The sequence below is a fragment of the Phacochoerus africanus genome, chromosome 9 (assembly GCF_016906955.1).
Source record: "Phacochoerus africanus isolate WHEZ1 chromosome 9, ROS_Pafr_v1, whole genome shotgun sequence".
Classification (NCBI taxonomy): Eukaryota; Metazoa; Chordata; class Mammalia; order Artiodactyla; family Suidae; genus Phacochoerus; species Phacochoerus africanus.
Genome location: NC_062552.1, coordinates 123,746,461 through 123,771,586, shown reverse-complemented (window position 1 = coordinate 123,771,586; position 25,126 = coordinate 123,746,461). Strand labels below are relative to the sequence as shown.

The 25,126-nt window shown below is 47.2% G+C and overlaps 2 protein-coding genes across 2 annotated transcripts in view; both read right to left on the bottom strand.

Annotated features, from left to right (window-relative positions):
• The window catches only part of YY1 (YY1 transcription factor), a 34,004-nt gene that overhangs the window by 8,169 nt on the left and 709 nt on the right, over nucleotides 1-25,126 (bottom strand). Inside the window, exon 2 of the mRNA XM_047797183.1 lies at nucleotides 5,525-5,687. Coding sequence (XP_047653139.1) covers nucleotides 5,525-5,687 — 163 coding nt within the window. The remainder of the gene's footprint in view (nucleotides 1-5,524; nucleotides 5,688-25,126) is intronic.
• LOC125136404 (translation initiation factor IF-2-like) lies at nucleotides 22,779-25,101 on the bottom strand. The gene is made up of 2 exons (XM_047797189.1): nucleotides 24,170-25,101; nucleotides 22,779-23,565 (listed from the first exon to the last, which is right to left on the bottom strand). Exon 1 carries the CDS (start codon nucleotides 25,072-25,074, stop codon nucleotides 24,367-24,369), a length of 708 nt encoding a protein of 235 aa, XP_047653145.1. The 5' UTR covers nucleotides 25,075-25,101; the 3' UTR covers nucleotides 22,779-23,565; nucleotides 24,170-24,366.

Here is a 25,126-nt window from a genome sequence, read left to right as displayed (position 1 = left end):
CCTCCATGTGACGCTGATGTGGCCCTTAAAAAAAAAGAAAGAAAGAAAGAAAAAAGAAATTAAGCCTCTTTCCTGTAAAACCGGCATAGACGACGTCAGACTGGGGACACCTGTGTGACAGACAGAAGCCCCTGTGTAACACAGCTACCGTCTGCAATGACAAGTCCCCTCCCTTCTTTTGCAGAGCGGTGATGCTTAAGACAGACGGGACCACATCTGTTAAACGGAGGCCCCCGGCCAGTGTACATTCACGCGATGATTTAAGGGTCTGAAGGTGCATTCAGCTCCACCATCCTACTTCTTCCTTCCACTCACCCACTGACAGAGGCTCAAGGCGGACTGTCAACAACAACTACCAACTTCGGAGAGACCCGAGCAGACCACTGACCACTCGTTATTCTGATCTCTCTGAACCATAGGTTTCCAAAGGGCTAAGTTTAGTTAATGAAAAATGCACAGAAGTTATCAGGAAACAGAATTCTCCAGGTCCCATCCACCGACCTTTTTTTTCTTTTGAGGGCCACGCTTTCGGGATATGGCCATTCCTGGGCTAGGGGTTGACTCGGAGCCTCAGGTGCCAGCCTACGCCACAGCCACAGCCACAGCCACAGCAATGTGGGATCTGAGCCGTGTCTGGGACCTACACCACAGCTCACAGCAACACCGGATTCTTAACGCACTGAGAGAGGCCAGGGATCAAACCTGCGTCTTCGTAGATACTAGTCGGGTTTGTTACCACTGAGCCGTGACAGGAACTCTGCTCTGCGGGTTTTTATAAGCAAGGAAGACGGGGACTGTCTGTCCTGAGAGCGTGCAACTTGGTGTTTCTGCTTCCAGCTTTCAGAGTCCCTGTCACTAATTCTGCGGCCTCTGAAAAATCCTATGCACAGGTGTTACAGTCTCAAAACGTGCTAGGCTCAAATATTTCTGACCATCACCACTGCCCAATGCGTAAACAGAGTTATTAAGTTTTACCTTAAATCATCTTCTCAAGAGATACTGTGGAAAATGGGCCCAACTCACAAGGCCCAAACCCTGTACCTTCCCTTTGTACATACTGTTAAGATGAGCAAGACTTTATTCTACTGTGTCCAAGAGGAAGTCTTTAGCAGGTGTAAAAGAAAATAAACATTGCTTCCTGTATGGAGTTTACCATGTGCTAGGATCATACTTTCTGATTTACATACAAGTCCAATACAGCAGCTTCAGCACCAGGGATAGAATTTTTCTAGACCGAGGGCAAGGGAGTTTTCTTTCTCTTTAACCATCACCAAAATTATGCCCCCTCTTAGGCCATGGTTTTCTTAGCCCTGCCACCCTTCTCAGGGAGTTTCTGATCATCTTCTCTTTTTCAGAAGACTCTTTCTCACAATACTAAGATCTTCCAGCTTCTTACTCATTTTCTTTCTTTCTTTTTTTCTTTTTTTGTCTTTTTGCCATTTCTTGGGCTGCTCCCAGGCATATGGAGGTTCCCAGGCTAGGGGTCGAGTCGGAGCTGTAGCCACCGGCCTACGCCAGAGCCACAGCAACTCAGGATCCGAGCCGCGTCTGCAACCTACACCACAGCTCACGGCAACGCCGGATTGTTAACCCACTGAGCAAGGCCAGGGATCGAACCCGCAACCTCATGGTTCCTCGTCGGATCCGTCAACCACTGCGCCACGACGGGAACTCCCTTACTCACTTTCTTGAAGAAATTCCTACACGCCACGGACTTCCTATTCTAAACCGCACAAGTTCTCCAGTCCTCTCGGCCTTCTTTCCAGTGTATTCTTTAGGCTGTTTTCCTTGTGATGCGCCCTCGTTTTACTGGAGGGCGCCCTCAAGTAAGCTCTTCAGAAGGGTGCGTGCACACAACACTCAAGCCTGGGCCTCTCGAACGGCCACGCTCTGCCCTTGTACCAGACTAATACCTTCTGGGTCAGGAACTCCCTGTTTACAGTAATCCTCCCTCAGAAATCTCGAACCCCTGCTCTGCTGTCTCCTAATTATCTACTGCTGTTGAAGAAAATTACCATTCAGGCCTAATTATCATTCTTTTGTAGGTGACCTATCTTTTCTCCCTAGAAGCTTTTAGGTTCTTTTTCCGTGGTGTTTTGAAATGTCACAAATAGCCGGAGGTCGGGTCCCTGCCCCTGTGGGTGGTCCTCTTCCCGAGGAGGAAGGTTCAAGGCAGCCTAACACAGAGGTAGGGCACTTCACTGCAGAGGCTTCTATTTCCAAACAGCGACATGTGCCTCCCGAGTTCAGCGCTCAAACATCCAGGACTGGCTATTCAGAGGACTAGGGACAAGCTTTAAGATCAGCTGCCCCAATTCTCCAGCAAGGCTGGACAACGCGAATTACGTCTATTGCTCGATACCCGCAGGTTCCATCTCTCCGCAAAACCTTGCCTCAGCCCTCTGCTCCTAAAGTGAAATTACTGTTACAATTATAATCATTTTTTAGGGCCACCCCAACAGCATGAGGAAATTCCCACCCTAGAGGTCGAAACAGAGCTGTAGCCACAGGCCTATGCCACAGCCACTCGGGATCCAAGCCACGTCTGTAACCAACACCACAGCTCATGACAATGCTGGATCCTTTTAACCCACTGAGCGAGGCCAAAGATGGAACCTACATCCTCATGGGTACTAGTTAGGTTCATTTCTGCTGAGCCACCACAGGAACGCCCTGAAATTATTTGATGATATATAACTTAGAGAAACTTTATTCCACCTTCTCTTGGCCCTTCTGGAAACTCCACAGGCCTTTTTTTTGGGAGGGGGGCGCTTTTTAGGGCTATACTGCAGCATATGGAAGTTACTAGGGTAGGGATCAAACCGGAGCTGCAGCTGCCAGGCTACACCACAGTCACAACAACGCAGGATCTGCGACCTACACCACAGCTCACAGCAACACTGGATCCTTAACCCACTGAGTGAGGCTAGGGATCAAACCTGCAACCTCATGGGTCCTAGTCGGATTCTTTTCCCCTGCGCCACGATGGGAACTCCCTCCACAGACTTTTGCAAAGGCTGTAGTTACACCTGTCTGAGTAAACTTTGGGCTCCATCACTGGTTCTAAACAGAAGGACCCTCCCAAGTCTCTGTTCCTTTCCCCCCAGGCCCCCTGCTGCCCCTGGGGGCTTACTTCCCAAACACTTTCTCCCATGCTCTCAGCCATCCGCCCCCCCCCCCCCCCCCCCCGTGCCGCGAGCCCTGACTTGCTTCCCGAATCTACCTCAAGTCGATGTTTCAATGTTTCGTTACCATGGAAAACCAAACGCTGCCGACCCTGAACCCCAAAACCAGCACCCTCTCCCAGCTTCCTGTCACTTAGGAGTCAGGCTTTTAATGTGCACTCTGACTCCTCCTCTCTAGATGCACAGCGGACCAGCTTCTCAGTCTTTTCCGCCCTTTCCTGTCATCTCTGTCCCATTTACTGTCTGACACCCCCCCCACCCCCACCGCCCCCGGTCCGGCCCTCACGGGCTCTTGTTTAACTGGCCTCTCCCACTTCCTGTGGTACATGTACTCATCCAGCCTGGATACAGGGAAAAGTAATTCTCTCAAATTAAATCGCTGATCATACACCGCCCCCCCCCCCCACCAGCTGTGCCCTACATACTAAAAAGACCCTATTTTATCTTGGTCCAGTGTTTATAGACTTTAATGGTTTGGTTTACATTTACCTAAACTCAATCATTTCCCTGTAAGCACCTTAATTCACAGCCAGATTTGACTCCTTTTGTTTTCTGAGATATACTGGACAGTGCACGTGTATTCTGGGCTTGTGTGGTTCCAGGACGCAGGCCCCGCCACGGAGACCCAGCCACCCGTCACAACTCCCAGTTCTTCGAGGCCCAAGTCAAATGCTAGTCCTTCCACAAAGCTTCCCCTGACTCCTGGGTTCCCCATCTCCGCCCCTGGGACAGCAGCCCCCACCCCCATTGAATCTGAGTACCACAGGGAGATGTGACCAACACATGACACCGTTCAACACAGCAATGACGTTTGGCTCTATCTGTCCCCAAACTCTTAACCTCACTGCTGACTATGTATCCTACAAATTCCACTTTTTCCTTGTATGTTTTGAGAGGAGAGCAGGGCAGTTAACATTCAATTCACATATCTGTATTTAAAATATGAATAGCATTAAAGGTTGGAACACAGTATCATTCAGAGGGGTTCCTGTCGTGGCACAGTGGAAACGAATCCGACTAGGACCCATGAGGTTGCAGGTTCAATCCCTGGCTTCGCTCAGTGGGTTAAGGATCCGGCGTTGCCATGAGCTGTGGTGTAGGTCACAGACATGGCTCGGATCTGGTGTTGCTGTGGCTGTGGTGTAGGCCGGCAGCTGTAGCTCCGATTAGACCCCTAGCCTGGGAAACTCCATGTGCCGCAGGAGCGGCCCTAAAAAGACAAAAGACAAAAGACAGAAGAAAAAAAAAAAAAGAGGGAGACCGAACTTCTTAAACAGTCATGATAAATTGGAAATAAATTAATGTTTATACACTGGAAAGGAGAAGGAGAAGCCCCTTTATCAAGCACAATGGGATCCGTACACCCACATGACACATGGGGAAACTGAGGCTCCAAACGATGGGAGGCTGCCCCCCTGTCCGGGCAGGCTGAGAGAAACCAGGATGCCCCGTGTCTCCAGCTCTTTCCTCCTCTGCTCTGCTCTCAAGGGAAAGAAAAGGAAGGCGCCCTCTTCTGCTGGAAGGACAGGAGCACAGGCACTTCCTCCTTAGGGCCTGTCCTTGCCCCTGCCCGTCCCGGGACTGTTCCAGGCTCCATTCAACTTCAGGCAGGGCAGGGAGCAGGCCTTCTGCTCTAGATTTAACTAGCTCATTTCCTTTTATTTAAAATTTGACACCTGTGTGCCTTCTCCATGTCCCTGTAAAAACTGCCAAAGAGTACTTGAAAAATAATGTAAAAGGGGCTAAGGTTTCTATAGGAATCCCATCAGTTTCAGGCAAAACAAACAGCAGATGGGTTCAGAGCTTCCCTTCTGTTCCTCACCTTGGACAGTCAGTACAGCAGGCCCAGCCGTAAACATCTCATCCTTTCCTGTGTGGTGCCAGTTTAAATTAACAAAACACCGGGAGCCTAAGTGATGACATGCTGAGATGGGAACTCCAGTGGTCAGGTGTACGAACCAAGTCCAGACCCGGGCCTCCAGCAGCCTGAGACCAGGACAACACACACACATGCAAAATGTAGACAGGCCAGGAGGTAGTGTGAAGACATCCATTTCCAAACAAGTTATGTGCCACTGTATTTATTCACAAGCAACGTCAATTATGGAATTAAAGAGTATAGATCTGCTTCATCTTACTCTCTGCAAAGGATCTAAAATGGTGCCACTCACATTAGTAGCACAGTGAACACTAAAAATAAAAACCAATTGCTTTTGTCTTCAGAAGCTTCCCCAGAGCAAGAGTATAAACCATTATCATAACTTAGGCACAAAAACCTCAGCAGGCAACACTCAAGCAGTTTCTTTAATTAAAAGAAAGGAAAGGTTCTTATAACTTACCTAGCAAATTCTGCGAGTTGTTTGGGATCTGAGAGGTCGATGCCGGGTATTCCTCCGGGAGGAAGTTTCTTTCCTGTCATGTACTCAGAATAATCAGGAGGCGAGTTCTCGCCAATGATCTGTTCTTCAACCACCGTTTCATGGTCAATATCTTTTTTTTCATCTGAAACACACCATAAGATTGATCCTCTTAGCTGAGTAGGAAAGTATAAATGGGCAAATACAGTTTACAAACTCTATCGAGTGTGGATTAGCGGTGAGATCCAGCTGCATGTACTGCACAGAGAACTCCATCTAGTCCGTTGTGATGGAACGCGGAGGACAAAGTGAGGAAACGAATATACACACATACATACAGATGTTTGACCGAGTCATGCTGCTCTACAGGAGAAACTGACAAAACAGGGTAAATCAGCTATAATGGAAAAAACAAAAAACCATAAAAAAGACTACACAAAGCAGAGCTCCCGCTGCGTACAGCGGATTAATGATCTGGCTTGTCTGTGGGGGCTCTGGTTCGACCCCATGCTGGTGCAGTGGGTCAAGGATCCAGCACTGTCGCTGCTGTGGCACAGGTCGCACGTGCGGCTCGGCTTCGCTCCTTGGCCCGAGAACTCACATATGCTGTGGGTGTAGTAGGAAAAGGAATATAAAAAAATTTTAAAACATGTTAAAAGTTACGTGACGTGCTTCCACGAGCAGCTTCTGAAGTGGGTGATGTATAGCCCTTACCTCTTAACCACCCAGTCTTTTCTCCTCAATCTCTTAAAACCCTGTTAGTGCTTGAAGGTCACCAAAATCCTCAGTGCCAAAGTCAATACCCTCTCCAGGAGTGTTCCCTTCTAGCCTGGAAGGAGGAGGCTGCCACTCGTGTCCTGGGCCTTGGCTTTTCCTTCTACTCCCACTTCTCCGACCAGCTTGCTTTCAGCTCCCCTGCTTCTCCTCCTACCACGCCCCAGAGTTCTGCTTTCTGTCCACCACACACACTTCCTGTCAACCACCCAGTCTGCAACGCACACTCAGATCTGCTACCGCAGCCTTCACCCGCCGGCCGGTCTCCTGACCACCTCTCCAGCCTGCTCGGGCCTCACTCTTGGATCCAGCTCTACTGCCTTGTAGTGCCTCACACGGACCACAGCCCACCAACCCTAACCTCCCAGCCTCTACTCCTGCGAGGTTCCTGGAGGTGCGATGACAGCTCTGTGATGTCTGTCATCCACGCCCACGAGACTGCAAGCTCCACGAGCACAGGGACATCTGCCAGTGTCAACCCCCATGTATCCCAGAGCCCTGGTGAGGTTGGTCCTCAGTAAGTATTTGTTCAAAGAATGTAGGAAGGCTCCAAGTTGGATGACTTACTATCATCACAAATCCAACAAGGTAAAAAAAAAGGGGGGGGGGCGCGATATTGAGCCCTGCAACTAATTGCCTATATCCCAGACACCAAATCCTATAGGTCATTTTTAAAAGGCCTTCTCCCTTTGTTCCACTGCTATCAACTTAGTTCTTATTATCACAGACCTAAATGACTACTTTTTATTTTTTATTTTTTTAACAGCTGCACTTGCAGCTTATGGAAACTCCCTGGCTAGGGGTCAAATTTGAGCTACAGCTGAGGCCTATGCCACAGGCACAGCAACACCAGATCCTTAATCCACTAAGCGAGGCCAGGGATGGAACTCACATCCTCAGAGAAATAGCGTTAGGTTCTTAACGGGCTGAGCCAAAACAGGAACGCCCATATATATATATGTATTTTTTTTTTTTTTGGCCATTTCTTGGGCTGCTCCCGTGGCATAAGGAGGTTCCCAGGCTAGGGGTCCAATTGGAGCTGCAGCCGCCGGCCTACACCAGAACCACAACCACGCCAGATCTGAGCTGCATCTGCGACATACACACCATAGCTCGTGGCAACGCCAGATCCTTAACCTACTGAGCAAGGCCAGGGATCGAACCCGCAACCTCATGGTTCCTAGTGGGATTCATTAACCACTGAGCCACGACGGGAACTCCCATAATTTCTTAATTGATCTTCACAATTCTGTTCTCTGCTCTAGTGATGCTACAGGAAAAATGGATACAGAAAACATAGCTGATATATTCTCACTTGTGGCACAAACCCACTGACAGAGGTATGAATTTCTTCAACCTGGCATTTTGGGTCCTATGCTGCTCAGTCTCATTTCAGTATCTCTCATCTTCTATTTCTCCTTTCCAGATGCACTCCATAGTCCAACCAGGCTGTTCTTCATGAGGGCATTCACAACAGCTTGGCAGGAAATAATCCGTAAGAATAGGGAGTTTCTCCTTTTCTCTCTCTCCAAACCCAGCCTACCCTGCTGGGGTCTAGCTCAAATTCTCTAAGGGTTGGGTGAATCTATCCTTCAGTCCCAGATTCTCACCTTTTCCTTGCATCCTTAGATTATTTCTGTTGTTTCTGCCACACTGCGGCACATGGAAGTTCCTGGGCCAAGGATCAAACCCACACAACAAAAACCCAAGCTGCTGCAATGACAAGGCCGGGTCCTTAACCCCGCTGCACCATGGGGAACTCCCAACTCCTAGATTACTGCTGGACAATAACACCCACAGACTCTAAATCACTGCTCTGGAGTTCCCGTCATGGCGCAGTGGTTAACGAATCCGACTAGGAACCATGAGGTTGCGGCTTCGGTCCCTGCCCTTGCTCAGTGGGTTAACGATCCGGCGTTGCCGTGAGCTGTGGTGTAGGTTGCAGACGCGGCTCGGATCCCGCGTTGCTGTGGGTCTGGCGTGGGCCGGTGGCTGCAGCTCCGATTAGACCCCTAGCCTGGGAACCTCCATATGCGCGGAAGCGGCCCAAGAAATAGCAGCAACAACAACAACAACAACAACAACAACAAATAAATAAATAAATAAATCACTGCTCTGATGGCCTGTCTCTCACACTAGAGGGAAGCGCCCAGAGGCCAAAACCAGTGTCCTATTACTCTGATGACCAAAGCAGGAAATAGAATGCTCCCAAATTCTCATGCTAACTGAAAATTTCTTTTTCCTTTGTTTTTTTTTTTTTTTAAATGGCTGCACATGAGGCATATGGAAGTCCCCTGGCGGGGAGTAAATCTCAGCTGCAACCTACACCACAGCTGCAGCAATGCAGGATTCTTGACCCACCGTGGGAACTCCTAACTGAAATTTTCTGCTGCTTCAACAAATTGTTTCACAAACAGCAGCAAGATAAGAACAACAACTTTCAAGGTGAAAACTGGCTTGTTCAACTTTTCCCTTGCATTACCTTTCCACCAGTGTTTAAAAAAAAAAAAAAAAAAGACCAAAAAACAAAACCAAACCGCACACGAGATGTCCCCATCAGAAGAACACTAAGCAGCGCTGTTCCGCACGTGCTCTCGGATAACCGGAGAGTGCGGACAAGATAAACAGAGTGCAGGTACGTTTGAGGCAAGTGGTCACCCTCAGGTTCCATCGCTCTCCGCAGGGACAAGCACAGAATACAGGTCTTACACTCTCAACGCCTCTCCTTTGCACTTTTCCCTCCAGGAGACGTCACAGGTCAATACAAGGAACCAGAATATACTAATAACAACTGACATTTTATTGAACGTTTCTATGGAGGCACTATTTTAGCTACTGCAGGCATTTACCCTATGAAGTGGGCAAACTGGCAAGTGCATTTTACAGAAAATGCCGAGGAAGAGAAAGCTGAGGTGCACTAACTTGCTCACGGTTAACCAGTCAGTGACAGCTGGGGACTCGTGAAACCTAACGCTTAACTGTGAAGCTCAGCTACCTCTTGTTTGGAACTAAAAAGATCTCGATAATATATCCCAGGTTATCTATTTACTTTCGAATAAGCCTAAGACAAAGTAGCTGAATGTACTAAACAAAAAAGGACAGGAAATGTGGTTACTGATCACCAGCTCCCGAGCTGCTAGGTACTGTTAACTAGATCCTGTCATTACTTTTCTCAGGGCTGTGATAACCCCTCCCCCCTCCACTCTCTCCAATCTCAGCACAACTACTACTACACCAACCTTCCACCGGTACCGAAACAAATGGGTGGGTAGGGAGGCTATTTTTCTTCACCGAAACTATTTTTTCTGGAGTATCCATTGTGGCTCATCAAGTTAAGGGCCCAACTAGTATCCATGAGGATGCGGGTTCGAACCCTGGCCTTGCTCGGTGAGTTAAAGGTCCAGGATTGCCCCAAGCTAGAGTGTAGGTTGCAGATGCAGCTTGGAGCTGGCATTGCTGTGGCTGGCAGCTATGGCTCTGATTTGACCCCCTAGCCCAGGAACTTGCATATACTGCAGGTGTGGCCATAAAAAAAAAAAAAAAAGCAAAAGGAACTTTTTCTTCTCACAATGAAGAATGCACAAGAATGATAGCAAGGTTGGGGTTCTCTTGTGGCATAGCTGGTTAAGGACCCGGCGTTGTCACTGCAGTGGCTCAGGTCACTGTTGTGGCATGGGTTTGATCCCTGGCCTAGGAACTTCAACATGCCATAGGCGCAGCCAAAAAAAAAAAAAAAAAGAGAGAGAGAATGATAGTAAGGTTGAGAATCACTGCTGCTCTGAACAGGCTACTGATAAGCCTCCAGTGTGCTGTGGCAGGAAGAAGGCTGAACTCTTGGTATAAAGGGATCACAGGCTAGGAGTTCCCATTGTGGCTCAGCAGGTTAAGACCCGACTAGTATTCACGAGGATTTGGGTTTGATCCCTGGCCTTGCTCAGTGGATTAGGATCCCACGTTGCTGTGGCTGTGGTGTAGGCCGGGAACTGCAACTCTGATCCAATCCCTAGCCTGGGAATTTCCATATGCCGCAGGTGTGGCCCTAAAAAGACAAAAAGAATCAGAGCCCAGGTGCTGCTCTAGGCAGCAGAAACAAAACAAGGTCTCTCCCTGCCATGGGACTTATATCTTGTCGAGGGAAGTTATCTCTGTCAGTTCAGGCTGCTGTAACAAAAATACTATAGACAGGGCACCTTAAACAGAAATTTATTTCTCACGGTTCTGGAGATCAAAGTGCCAGCCCATTCAGTCCCTCCTTCCCGTATCCCCACTTTTGCACCATTTCTCAGTACATTACACAATTTCTGGCTCCTCCCTTTTTTTTGTCTTTTTAGGGCCATACCCACGGCATACGGAGGAGGTTCCCAGGCTAGGGGCTGAATCAGAGCTGTAGCCGCCAGCCTACACCACAGCCGCACAGGCCGAGTCGCCTCTGTGATTTATACCACAGCTCACGGCAAGGCTGGAGCCTTAACCCATTGAGCGAGGCCGGGGATCAAACCTGTGACCTCATGGATACTAGTCAGGTTTGTTTTCCACTGAGCCACAACAGGAACTCCTCTCTCTCTTCTTATAAGAGCACTACACTAATCCCATCCATGAGCGCTTCACCCTCATAACCTAATTACTTTCCAAAGGCCCCATCTCCAAACACCATCGAATGAAGGATTAGGGCTTCAACCGATGAATTTTGGGGTGACAGCTGAGGTCAAAGAAGGAAATACTTCTTGAGGATCAGTTCTTAAACATTTAAGAACATAAAGCACTACTCAGAGAACAGTCAGATAATTAAGGATTAGAATATAAAACATGCAAACCAAAAGGCTAAGTAGATGCTGACAAGAGTTTTAAACCCCCAAGTCAGTGGGCCAAACTCAGCCTTTGCCGACCCCACCATTTTTATAGTTTCCTTTTTATTCTGTAAAATGTTGGTAAAAAAGCCATTAACACAATATTTTTCACTTTATCCATCTGTAATTGTGCAATTCAGTAGATTAAGTACAGTCACAATGTTGTGTAACTGTCCCCGCTACTTGTACCCAAAAATGCCACCCCCAACAGAAACCTGATCCTCATTAAGCAATGACCCCTCTCTTCACATACTCCCTGGTAACCTCTATTCCACCTTCTGTTTCAATGAATGTGCTTATTCTAGGTATCTTTTTAAAGTGGAACCATATAGTGTTTTGTCCATCTGTCCTTGGCTTACTTAATAAGCATGTTTTCAAGGCCCACGTTGTAACACATATCAAAAGTTCGTTCCTTTTCACGGCTGAATAATATTCCTCCATGGATATACCACATTTGGCTCATCCATTCACCTACTGATGTTTCCACCTTTTGGCTACTGTGAACAATGCTGCTATCAATGGTGCCATCTCTTTTATAAGTGCAGTTTTACTGAACACAGTCATGTTTGTTTTGTTTATATACTGACTCTGGCTGCTTTCCTGCCACAATGACACACAGAGTTGCTTAGTTACATTAGGACCTACAAAACTTAAACTATCATTTCCCATGCTTTTACCGAAAAGGCTTGCTGACCTTGCTCTGTGTGGTGGGACTTCATTCAGAGAAAACGGGAGTAAACCCCAGCGCCACCTTCCTTTGAAACAAGGACTGATTTCTGACAGGGAGGTCACTCAACGATGGGACTTACTACCAAGAAGGACAACACCACCAGTAGGCCACGAACACAGGTTAGACCCATGTTTTATTTTACCGAAGGAATAAACATGGCAGGGTAATGAGCCACACGGTGGCGGGTATAGTTATCTGTGTTTCTTGGAGGATGGCAGTATCATTAGCTGGGGTGGAAGATGAGGGAAGAGACAACGTGTCAGAGGGTCTGGAACCCCGCCTTGGCTGGTTCCCCTAGTTCTCCGTGCAACACCTCGTGGCTAGACCTCAAGGAGGTCCCTGGATGGCCACGCCCCAGGGATGAAAAGAAATCAGGTTGGAGAGAAATATATGGGAATCATTGGCACACAGATTGCATTTAAAGCCACAGAAATATATATTATCTACTTAAAAAAAAATACAGAGAGGAGTTCCCGTCGTGGCGCAGTAGTTAACATGTCCGACTAGGAACCATGAGGTTGTGGGTTCGATCCCTGGCCTTGCTCAGTGGGTTAAGGATCCAGCGTTGCCCTGAGCTGTGGTGTAAGTCGCAGACTCGGCCCGGATCCTGCGTTGCTGTGGCTCTGGTGTAGGCTGGTGGCTACGGCTCCGATTAGACCCCTAGCCTGGGAACCTCCATATGCCTTGGGAAGCGGCCCTAGAAAAGGCAAAATAAATAAATAATAAAAAAAATAAAATAAATACAGAGAGAAGACTCAGAACCAAAACCTGGGTAACTTTAATAGAGAGAATGAAGACTTTGCAAAGGAAACTAGAGAGTTATGTTCAGACAGAGAGAAAACTTGCCCTGTCTGAGGAGAATTACACTCAGCGACCTTAAAGCAGAAGTGGCACACAGTGAAAGAGTCTATCCTGAGCAGAGACAACAAGTGCATGAGAGCTGTAAATGATTTTAAAACCATAATCAACTGACCAAAAATTGAGTCTGCTTTTATCACTATACACCTGCACTTTGAAGCAATGTCACTGATACAATATTCTTGCCAAAACAGCAACAACCTTTTGCTGGTCTTAAGTGAAATAATTGCTGTGGTTAATGTTCACTTTCATAATGTATACTTAAATCTTTGTTATTTTACATGTTTCTTAGTTATTCCTTAATAAATATTTTGTTTCATGGCAGTTAATGTGGACAACTCCTTGAGGACCAACGTGCAGAAAGTATAACTCATGTTGTTAACCGTTCAACAACAAAATTTAAGAAAATCAACTATACAGGGAAAAAAACCCACTTCAAAGAAGATAGCTAGAGAAATGACAAAACATGCTAGGATCTGATGCCAGAAGAAATCAAACACAATGTATCATTTTCACCAAGAACTGGACACTTATTAAAGCTATAGACCAAATAATTTGGCCATTTTATCTGATTTTTGCAAAGAAAATCTTCAGAAGTTTTTGCCAAATATAACCAGAATTTATGACGCTCTAAAAGAGAAGCTAGTATGACACTTACAGACCATAGGTACTTAAGCTTCCCCCTTTATTCAAAAAATACTTGTGGGAGTCCCAGTGGCGCAATGGAAATGAATCCCACTAGGAATCATGAGGGTTGCAGGTTCGATCCCTGGCATTGCTGAGTGGGTTAAGGATCCAGCGTTGCTGTGAGCTGTGGTGTAGGTCGGCAGCTATAGCTCTGATTAGACCCCTAGCCTGGGAACTTCCATATGCCATGGGTGCAGCCCTATAAAGACCAAAAAAAAAAAAAAAAAAAAAAAAAACCAAAAAAGTGAGAAGTATTCACTCATTTTTTCTTTTCCTACATTTTATATAAAAATGTTTACTGTTCTAATATGCATTCAAATATAGAAGCTTTTTTCCCTGTCTTCAGTGGCCATTATTTTATCGCTTCCGTTTCACAGTTACTACCGAAATAGATTCGCTGTAGGGGGACGGTGTTAACTGATCAGCTCTGATGATCACATACACATCCAAGGAAAGCATTTTTTAAAAAATCTTTTTTAGGGGCGCACGTGTGGCATATGAAAGTTCCCAGGCTGGGGGTCGAATAGGAGCTGCAACTGCCGGCCTACACCACAGCCACAGCAACCTCAGATCAGAGCTGTGCCTGCAAACTACACCACAGCTCGTGGCAACACCGGAGCTCAACCCACTGAGCAAGGCCAGGGGTCAAACCCACAACCTTGGAGTTCCCGTCTTGGTGCAGTGGTTAACGAACCCGACTAGGAACCATGAGGTTGCGGGTTCGGTCCCTGCCCTTGCTCAGTGGGTTAACGATCCGGCGTTGCCGTGAGCTGTGGTGTAGGTTGCAGACGCGGCTTGGATCCCGCATTGCTGTGGCTCTGGTGTAGGCTGGCAGCTGTAGTTCCGCTTAGACTCCTAGCCTGGGAACCTCCATATGCCACGGAAGCGGCCCAAGAAATAGCAAAAAGACAAAAAAAAAACCAAAACAAAAAACCCCACAACCTCATGGACACTCGTTGGGAGTGGGAATTTTAGTAAAGCATGTTCATGAAGCAAAGTATCTAAAGCTGCTTTAAAAATTGTTGTGTATATTTCAGTCTTCTCTGGAGTTTTCCTTGAGGGCAGGACTTAGCTCATTGCTTCAAGGGGACAGGGTTAGCCCTCATTAGAAGTTTCATCAAAATCACTTTCTATAACCAATGCAACTCAAATTTATAGATGTGACTGACTGGGCAAAGCAAATTAAAACCAAATCAGAATTCCTGATTGGAAAAAGCTGACACAACAAGTCAATGAATCAAAGTAGGGTAGGGCAAAATGTCCTATTGAGAACCTCTAGTCAGAACTGGGGATTAGATGATTCCAGTACTAATTCTCTGGCTAAAGACAAATGACCTACAACAACCAGAGCAAATTAAATGGCCTTAGATGGAAGACATGGAAAGACAAAATCTAGCCAGTATCATCCACAAATGGACTAGCACACTTTGAGTTATTTCGGCAGAACAATCTATTCTTTTTTTTTTTTTTTTTTTGGTCATTTTGTCTTTTTAGGGCCACACCCACAACATAGGGAGGTTCCCAGGCTAGAAGTCAAATCGGAGCTGCAGCTGCCAGCCTACAACAGACACAGCAACATGGGATCCTACACCACAGCTCACGGCAAGGCCAGATCCTTAACCCACTGAGCAAGGACAGGGATCGAACCCGCATCCTCATGGATACTAGTCAGGTTCGTTAACCACTGAGCCACGAGAGGAACTCCTACTCATTCACGTTTTTAAAGCGTTGTTTTTTCTACACAAGTGACTATTCAAAAGGTTAAAAGGGAGTTTCCTAGTGACACAGAGAGCAAAGGATCCAGCATTGTTACTGCTGTGGCTCAAGTTTGAACCCTGGCTATGGAACTGCTGCATACTTCAGGCACAACCAAAAAAAAAAAAAAAAAAAAAGCTGGAGGGGAAGGCACATAGATAAATCCCTATCTTACCCTCTCTTCGCTCTTTTGTTTCTGTTACCAAAGCTACAGCAACGCTCATTCCAGTGTGAGAGGCAAAACAAAGAGACTCGAAATGTTCACAGTCAAAAAAAAGCTAATAAGGAACTTAATGGAAAGGTTGAGCACATACTACAGGTCCAGAGGCAGGGTTAAAAAGTGGAGTTTCTCACGCCCTCCATGCTCCAGCCAAACTGGTGTTCCTGCAGTTATTCCATGTCTGATAAAAGGTATGCGATAACCACAGCTTTCCTTCCCTTCTTGCCCACCTCTCTCTCACCCCCCATCTGGGCTTGCCAAAGGCCACACCACCATCCCTTTCCTTCAAGAGGCCTCTCAGAGTTCCCGTTATGGCTCAGCGGAAATGAATCCAACTAGTACCCACGAGGATGCAGGTTCGATCACCGGCCATGCTCAATGGATTGAGGATCTGACTGTGAGCTGTAGTGTAGGTCGCAGACGAGGTTCGGATCTGGCATTGCTCTGACTGTGGTGTAGGCCGGCAGCTGCAGCCCTGATTTCAGTGCCTAGCCTGGGAACCTCCATGTGCCACAGATGTGGCCCTTAAAAAAAGTTGAGTTGGCCTCTCATTCCTATAACCATATCTTGTTTGGTTTCCTCATTTATTAAAAGGCAGACCACTTGGAGTTCCCGTCGTGGCGCAGTGGTTAACGAATCCGACTAGGAACCATGAGGTTGCGGGTTCGATCCCTGCCCTTGATCAGTGGGTTAAGGACCCGGCGTTGCTGTGAGCTGTGGTGTAGGTTGCAGACGCGGCTCGGATCCCGAGTTGCAGTGGCTCTGGCGTAGGCTGGTGGCTACAGCTCTGACTAGACCCCTAGCCTGAGAACCTCCATATGCTGCGAGAGCAGCCCTAGAAAAGGCGAAAAGACAAGAACAAACAAATAAACAAACAAACAAACAAAAAAAGGCAGATCACTTATCTTCCAAGGCTGAAACAAGGTAATACATGGCAACCACTGTGTCTAGCAAACAGGCACGCAAAAACACATTTCACCTTGCCCTCCCTCCTGTGCTTAAGGAGAAGAGTGGGTCCTATGCTTAAGGGTTTTTAAGGGATATCTGGCATTCCCCGGTGGCTCAGCAGGTCAAGGATCCAGCACTGACACTGCTCTGGCTCTGGTTATAGCTGTGAGTTTGATCCTTGAGCTGAGAACTGCTGCATGCCATAGGCAAGGCAAAAAAAAAAAAAAAAAAAAAAAGTTAAAAAACAATGCTGAGCTTTGGAAGTTCCCATTGTGGCACAGTGGAAACAAATCCAAGTAGTATCCATGAGGATGTGGGTTCGGTCCCTGGCCTCACTCAGTGGGTTAAGGATCCAGCACTGCCCTGAAGCAGCTCAGATCCCGCATTGCTGTGGCTGTGGCATAGGCTGGCAGCTGTAGCTCGCATTAGACCCCTAGCCTGGGAACCTCTATATGCAGCTCATTCGACTCTAAAAAAAAAACCAAAATAAAGTAAAATAAAACAAAAATAAAAAGCAATCGACTAAAAAAAAAAGAATGTTGAACTTTTAAAAACTATAGTAAAGAATCATCTTCAATTAGGTTACGTTGTCTCTGGCTGCTCCAAGACACCCCAGGAAATCTGACACTATTTGTGCACTGCTGTCACTCACCAGCCACCTTCACATATTTTTTGGCCACACCCACGGCACGCAAAAGTTCCTGGGCCAGGGACTGAATCTGGGCCACAGCAGTGACCCAAGCTGCTGCAGTGACAATGCTGGATCCTTAATCCATTGTGCCACAAGGGAACCCAGAAAAGCTTACTTTAGAATTCAGTCCTAAGAAAGCTTCTCAAGAAGCACAGACCCAGGATTTGAATCTAGAATTGACTAAAGTCCATGCCTTCTCTAGAAAGGATTGTTTCTCTACCATCACCCCACCCTTACTGGTCCTGCAGAAGGAGCAATAGATGAGAATGGAATTTTGGTCTCCAGGCCGTGATTCTGCCTTTCAGCACAACTTCCATGGACTCAGTCACTCAGTGACTTACTGAACATCCTCTGTGTGCCCTGAACCATCCTAAGGCTGCAGCGTTACAGCCCAGGACTTACATTCTAGAGAAAGGCGATAAGTCGCAAGTGAAGATAATTTTGCACAGTGCTATGAAGAAAATAAAAGAGGGTCATGAGATAAAGTGACAGTGTGTATGTGCCTGAGCGCGCACACTAGGTTGAAAGGATGAACAGGCCCTCTTAGAGCTGAAACTGAATGTGCCCATCTGGGGTCAGGACACTGGAGGCTAAGAACAAGTGCAAAGGAACAAGTTCAAGGAACTGAAAGAAGACCAGGAAGGCTGGAGCCTAATGGGAGCAGAGGGAGGAAGGTGGGAGTCAGAGAAGAAAGCAGGGGCCAAGTCACGGGTGGCCTGGCAGGTTATGGTAAGGAGTCCAGATTTAACTGAATGCAACGGCATGCCTGGGGATGTGAGTGGGTAAAAATTTTAATAAAACATAAAATTTACCACTCAAACCATTTTCAAGTCTACAGTTCAGTGACATTAGGTATATTCACACTGTTGTATTTGAGGGGTTTGGGGGCAAAGGAGTGAAGTCATATGATTTCAGTCTTAGACAATTCAAGAAGGAATAGTCTGTGTGTGACTAGAGCCCCAGAAGTGAAATCCAGAGGTCCATGTTTAGTCCTTGTTAAGATTCTATTAAAATGTATTCAGTATAAGGACCATATGTACTACTACAAGGTACAAGTTAGTGTATCAACAAAATAAAAAAATTAAAAACCGGAGTTCCCGTCGTGGCACAGTGGTTAATGAACCCGACTAGGAACCATGAGGTTGCGGGTTCGGTCCCTGCCCTTGCTCAGTGGGTTAACGATCTGGCGTTGCCGTGAGCTGTGGTGTAGGCTGCAGACTCGGCTTGGATCCAGCATTGCTGTGGCTCTGGTGTAGGCCGGAGGCTACAGCTCTGATTCGACCCCTAGCCTGGGAACCTCCATATGCCGAGGGAGCAGCCCAAGAAAATGGCAAAAAGACAAAAAAAAAAAAAAGCCAACTGCCAGCATTCCCTGATGGCTCAGTGGGTTAAGCACTCAGCATTGTCACTGCTGTGACTCTGGTCACAGCTGTGGCACAGGTTCCATCCCTGGCCCAGGGAACTTCCACATGCCACAGGCAGGGCCAACTTCCCCCCCAAACCCTCCAAACCCCATCCAAATGTCAATTGGGAGTCGTGGCAGTAGCTTCTCTCCCTCGATTTTCTGGGGGGTGCGTAGAAGCTAAAAGACAAAAAGGGGAAAGAAGAAGGCTGAGTTGAGAACTGCAAAAAAAAAAAAAAAGATATTTTGGGTGATACTGTGAGATACTAGAAGTCCCAGCTAAAGTTGGTGGCTCTCCTAGAGGAGAGGAGACAGGGCCCCAAGAACAGCTTCTAGCACATCAGTGCCTCAGTCCCTGGCCCTCAGTCCTTATATGTGCAGGGGTATAATGTACACACACAAAATGAGCCTATCACAACCATCTGCAATGGTTCAATGTTTAATCGCACCTGAAATCACACTGTAAGGCTAAAGTAACTGAATAGTTAACAAGAGAACTACCCATTCATTACCTCATTTGCCAGGTCATGTTAAAACTGGGTAGTTTCGCTTTAAGAAATGATGGCATACATTGCTTCCTCTTGTTACACAGGAATTCAGAAGGGAATAGAATTTTCTGTTCTAAAGGAAATGAAAAATGCTTTTAGGGATTCCCCTACTCTAACAAGTCACTTTCCAAAGATCCCAAGGTCAGAAGTGAAGATATACCAAGGTCAGATCTTTGGTCGGTGCCCTCTAAAGAGGAAATGTGATGCTTCTACAGTGAGATTCCCAGAAACCACTGGGCTTGCTGTTATGGATAATTAATCAGACAGCTAAACAGAATGGGACCTACTAACACAAGACACCTCGAGGACTAGGAAATGGCTCCTCTTCCAAACAGAAATTAAAGTCCACACTTTTACAACAGAGTCAGCTAACTCGCTAGACCTCACCACAATTTCCTAATAGTTGGCCAACAGCAATGAAATGTGATCTTTAACATGTTTTGGGGAGTTCTTGTGATGGCTCAGCGGAAAAGAATCCGACTGGCATCCATGAGGATGCAGGTTCGATCCCTGGCCTCACTCAGTGGGTTAAAGGGTCTGGCGTTGCTGCTGTGGCTGTGGTTTAGGCCAGCAGCTATAGCTCTGATTCAACCCCTAGCCTGGGAACTTTCATTTGCTGCAAGTGCAGCCCTGAAAAGCCAAAAAAAAAAAAAAGATGATAAAGGAAAAGCAATGTTCTTCATAAATAATTGTTTTTGCTAATAACCTGTTATGGGCCCTAAATTTCCCAGCCTTAAAACAAACCTTAACAAAACAACAACAAAAACCACCAACGAAAACACAAACAGGCCCAACTAAAGCAGACTTCAAAATAAATAGCCTTTTTGTAAATATCCACCCAGAAGTCTGGCATACTTTTTTTTTTTTTTGTCTTTGTTGTTGTTGTTGTTGCTATTTCTTGGGCCGCTCCCACGGCATATGGAGGTTCCCAGGCTAGGGGTCCAATCGGAGCTGTAGCCTCCAGCCTACGCCAGAGCCACAGCAACGCGGGATCCGAGCCGCGTCTGCAACCTACACCACAGCTCACGGCAACGCCGGATCGTTAACCCACTGAGCAAGGGCAGGGACCGAACCCGCAACCTCATGGTTCCTAGTCGGATTCGTTAACCACTGCGCCACGACGGGAACTCCTGGCATACTTTTTAAAACTATTATTTATTCTCTTACAAAAGACTAAAGTGCTAGTTGCAGTAGGGAGATCAGGAGCCCTGGCCTTCTCCGATGAGGATTTTGCCTTTTCCTACTAGGGGGCGACAGCTGCTGGCTGGGGCTGGGGCGGGGGTGGTTAATAACCTGGAGAGGCGTCTCTGAGAACACAGAGGCTTATCAGTAAGCCAGGCTTCCAGAGCTACCAGGTCAGGACTCGGGTCTATGACTGAGGCTGCTCTATGTAGGTCATGGGGTTGACATGATTACTTTGGAGGGTTTCTTTGGCTTGGCTCCATAGGAATTTACATTTATGGCCTCTCTCCTTGTGATAAATGGCATGATAAAAAAAAAAAATAGTGAATGGTCAGGACTAGTCAGTTTTGGCAAACCTGAGCTTTCTGAATATATAAACAAAAAAAATTAATACTTCTCCATTTTCTTTCAATTTGCTGATTCTAATATCAGTGGTTTTCTGGTCTGGTAGATGTTTCATTCAATGTACACAAAGCACTTCTATATTCAGTCTAACAGAAGATAATTAAAATACCAACACAGCCTTGAGGGAAGGTCACAAATTCTCACCACCTGAAACTTCAAGATTTTAAAGCCTTCTTGGCTTTCTCTCAAAACTAAACATTTTTTGTCTTCTCTAGGGCCGCACTCGTGGCATATGGAGGGTCCCAGGCTAGGGGTCTAATCGGAGCTGTAGCCTCCAGCCTACGCCAGAGCCACAGCAACTCGGGATCGGAGCTGCATCTGCGACCTACACCACAGCTCACGGCAACACTGGATCCTTAACCCACTGAGCGAGGCCAGGGATCGAACCCGCAACCTCATGGTTCCTAGTCGGATTTGTTAACCACTGAGCCAGGACAGGAACCCCAAAACTAAATGTTTTAAATACTCAATTTTTATTATTTGCTTTCCTACCAGACCCAGTGATTTAGTTAAGTGGTTTACCTTACAACAAGTTCTATGAATCGGGGATGTCAGTCCTAAACTACAGTGATGAACATCTAGGAAAAAAAATACATAACACTATGCCCTAAAGCCGGCAACAACGCAGTGTTCCTTAATTATATGCTAGGAATAAACCAAAAAACACAGGGGCCTTGAAGCAATGGATGAAGACTATTCAAAACGCAGTTGAACTGTGATTAAACATTAAAAAATGTTCAACCTTAACTAGGCCTGAATTTTCTCATCAGCAATAAGCAGCTCCTGCTGCTTTATCTATACAACGGAAGACTACCAGGCTGTAAAAATGAACGAAGTATATTCTTAAACTCTGAAGAATCTTGAAAACAGAATAAGCCAGATGCAAAAGGTATGTATGATTCCACCCCAACAAAATGTCCAGAATATGCAAATCCAGCCAAAAAGAAAGTGGATCAGTGGTTGCCGGGCTTTGGGGGCTGGGGGCTAGGAAGTGACTGCTGCTGGTTATGGGGTTTCTTTCTAGGGTGATAGGTGTCCTGGAACCAGACAGCGGTATCTGTTGCACAATCCGGTGAGAGTAACAGAAACCACTGAACCATGTGCTCATGAATTATATCAATTTGAAAAAAGGAGATCGCTAGAGACCCCTTTAGATCTAAAACTGCTCCGCTACAGAACTACTAGATTCCTGTTTCTGCTATTCCATTCAAATGATGCCGATTATACAGACCGCTGTCACTCTGTGGGAAATTAAACGATGATGGCATGCAAGCAAAAGAAACCCAAAAAGCCCACGATGTGCTTTCCCACTATATATTTTTTTAGCCAAAAGTTAGTAACAAGTAACTAGAGGTAACAAGAGTACAGTTACCTTTATTTACTTATTTATTTATTTACTATTTATTTATCGGTGCCACAATTCCCCGGGGAGAGGGATTGAACCTGGGCCACAGCAGCGACCCAAGCTGCTGCAGCAAATCACTAGATCCTAAACCCACTCTTCCACAAGACAACTCTGACCCCCCCCCCTCCTTTTCGGTCTTTTTAGGGCGGCACCTGGGGCATATGGAAGTTTCAGGCTAGGGATCTAACCGGAGCTATAGCTATCGGCCTACGCCAGAGCCACAGCAACGCCAGATCCGAGCCAAGTCTGCGACCTACAACACAGTTCACGGCAACGCTGGATCCTTAACCCACTGAGCAAGGTTAGGGATCAAACCCTCAACCTCATGGTTCTTAGTTGGATTCGTTTGAGATGCACCACCACGGGAACTCCCCAACCACTATTCTTATAAAGACTTCTGATTAACTAAGTTCGAGCTTAGGCTGAGATGGTTTTAAACTCGTAAGTCTAGGATCAAATGTGATCAAGTGTGTGAAAGCCCTGTGCACATGGCCTACCAGTCAACACACACACAGAGACATTCCTTCACCTTTTATAATTCTACTTATTTATTTACTTAATGGCGCCACCACAGCATATGGGAAGTTCCAGGGCCAAGGGTGGAATCTGAGCCACAGCTGTGGCAACGGCTGATGGTTTTAACTCACTGTGCCCAGCCAGGGATCAAACCTGCACCAGCAGCGACCCCAGCTGCTGCAGACAGGTTCTGAACCCACTGCACCGTAGGGGGAACTCCTACAAATAGAAACTTAGCTTAACAAATAACTTGCTTTGGTTTTTTTTGGCCTGTTATCAATTATCTCCTTACTTCGGTTCTGAAGATGAAACTATATGTAGAATTTGAACTTGGGACATGGACAGTTAATCACGAACCATTTAGCTTCTCTTTGGTAACAGTCCAAACCACAAGAATAAGGAAAGGGAATAGTTTACCACAAAACATGTCTGAGAAAACATCCTTACTGCGTTATTGCCATCAAATATTTACAACCACCTTTGTGCAGAGTACTGCAACATGCCAGACAACTAACTCTTTAAAGAAAGGGACAGTGAGTTCCCACTGTGGTGCAATGGCATCGACGGTGTCTCTGCAGTGCTGGGACGCAAGTTTGATCCCCAGGCCAGCGCAGTGGGTTAAGGATCTGATATTGCCGCCAACTGCGGCTCAGAGCTGATCCCTGGCTTGGGAACTCGATATGCCAAGGGGCAACCAAATAAGAAAAAAGAAATGGACCTTAAAATACCCCCAAACTGCACAAGCCTATGAGCAACCACTTGCACAGAGGAAATAATGACTTTTAACCTAATTTTGATACATTCAAGTAAAGCCTTCATCACAAAGTCTTCTTGGTATGGAAAAGTGGGGTAGCAATTTGGTAAAATCAAGTGCAGAATATATAAAATATCCCACTGTTCTGAACTACAGTGGAGATAACACAACCATATCATGAAAAAGAGTAAACTTAAGCTTTATGTAATAAATGTATCTTTACCTAAACATCCAATTTCAAATGATATCTTTGAATTCAGCAAACTCATCAATAACCAACACCCCCTCCATTATTCCATTCCTATTAATAACAGAAAAATACGACTTTTAGTTCCAACGTGAATAGTGTGCAATCATTCCGCACACCAGAATGTACACAGAACCTTTTAAGTGCTGAAACATACATTTCATTTAAACATACAGCTCCTGCTAAAGTTACTGAGCTCTGCAAGGTCTTCCGAAACCCAAAATAGAGCCTGTCAGCAACTGCTATTCCATTTTGACAGAAACTCCATTCCTTTGCTCAGTCGTGAGTCACAGATCCCTTCTGCCTTAGTTATCTAAACTTGGGCTTTCAGGAGATACCACCAGACCAGCCTTTTGGCTTATTTCATTCGTTCCTGTGAATTTCAGAAATCCTTTAATTCTCAAAGCGCACATTTCCAAGCTCCATCCAATTCTGAGAATTCACTGAACAGCGTTGGAGTAACCATGGGGTATGCCATTCTACAGCTTAAATCCAATCACCACAGGTCCTAGGTTAACTAGTTACGACAGGATTATTCTCAGTCTTATTTACTATTCCAGCAGTTTAACCAGATAATCTTTGCATCAAGTAACAAAATTACAGCAAAAACAAACAAAAAGCCCTTCCACAGTTACAAAGGAAAAACAAAGAGATTTACATGTGCAGATAAATCTCTTTTGCTCTGTTTTTTTCTGGCCTTCATTCAAAGCAGTACTAAAATTGGAGAAAGACGCTTTGGAGGACCCTCTTTTCACGGGGAAAACAAGGAGCTTTCCACCAGGTCAAACACAAGAGGAAACGTCAGCGAAGCGCTCGAGTTTCCCAACGTAGTGGCAAGCGTGCCTAGCTGTGCAGCTACCCGGCCCGTGCGCAAAGCGCCCAGGACTGAAGAAAACCAAACTTCCGCGAGCCTAGGGGCTCGCACTCAGCTACGATCCCCGCCGACCCTCCCGACCCGGCGCCGCGGCGGCAGCAGGAGCAGGGACCTCGGCCGCCGCGCGGTGACAGGCCCTGCGGGCGCCGAGCCCGACGCGAGCGCTGCGCGCCGCCCAGGTCCCGCCCCGCCGAGGCGAGCGCGGCCGGCGCAGGCCCGGCGCCTCCGCCCCCTTCGGAAGGCGCCTCCCGGGAGCAGTTGAGGCTCCCGGGAAGGGGCGGGGGGCGGCGCGGCCCCAGGGACGCCCCCCAGCGGCAGGCCACGGAAAGGCGCGGCCCGCCCGGCGCGAGGTCCACGCCGCGCAGCCCCGCCAACGCCCTGCCCGCGCCCCGGGGCCTCGAGGGCGGCCGCCTCGCGGACGCACACGCGGGCGGGGGCCGCGGACAACGGGCCGGCGGGGCGTCCGTTGGCCCGAGCGCGCCCCGCCCCGCGCGCCCCGCCCCGCGCCGCGCGGCCGCCCCGCCCGGGGAAACTACGCCATTGCGGCCTAGCGGGCGGCGCCGCGCCTCCGCCGCCATCTTCGGCCCGCCGCCCGCCGCCCGCCGCCCCCGCCGCGGCCCGCCATCTTTTGGGGCCGCCATACTTGCCCTGCGAAGAAGATGGCGGCGCCCATCACACACATAAAACATGGCTTCCCTTCAAAACAAAAACATCCCGGGGGCCGGCGCGCGCCGGCGCTCA

Excerpts from the sequence above, each read along its gene's own strand:
- LOC125136404 (XM_047797189.1), bottom strand. The coding sequence starts at position 25,074 with ATGTTTTATGTGTGTGATGGGCGCCGCCATCTTCTTCGCAGGGCAAGT.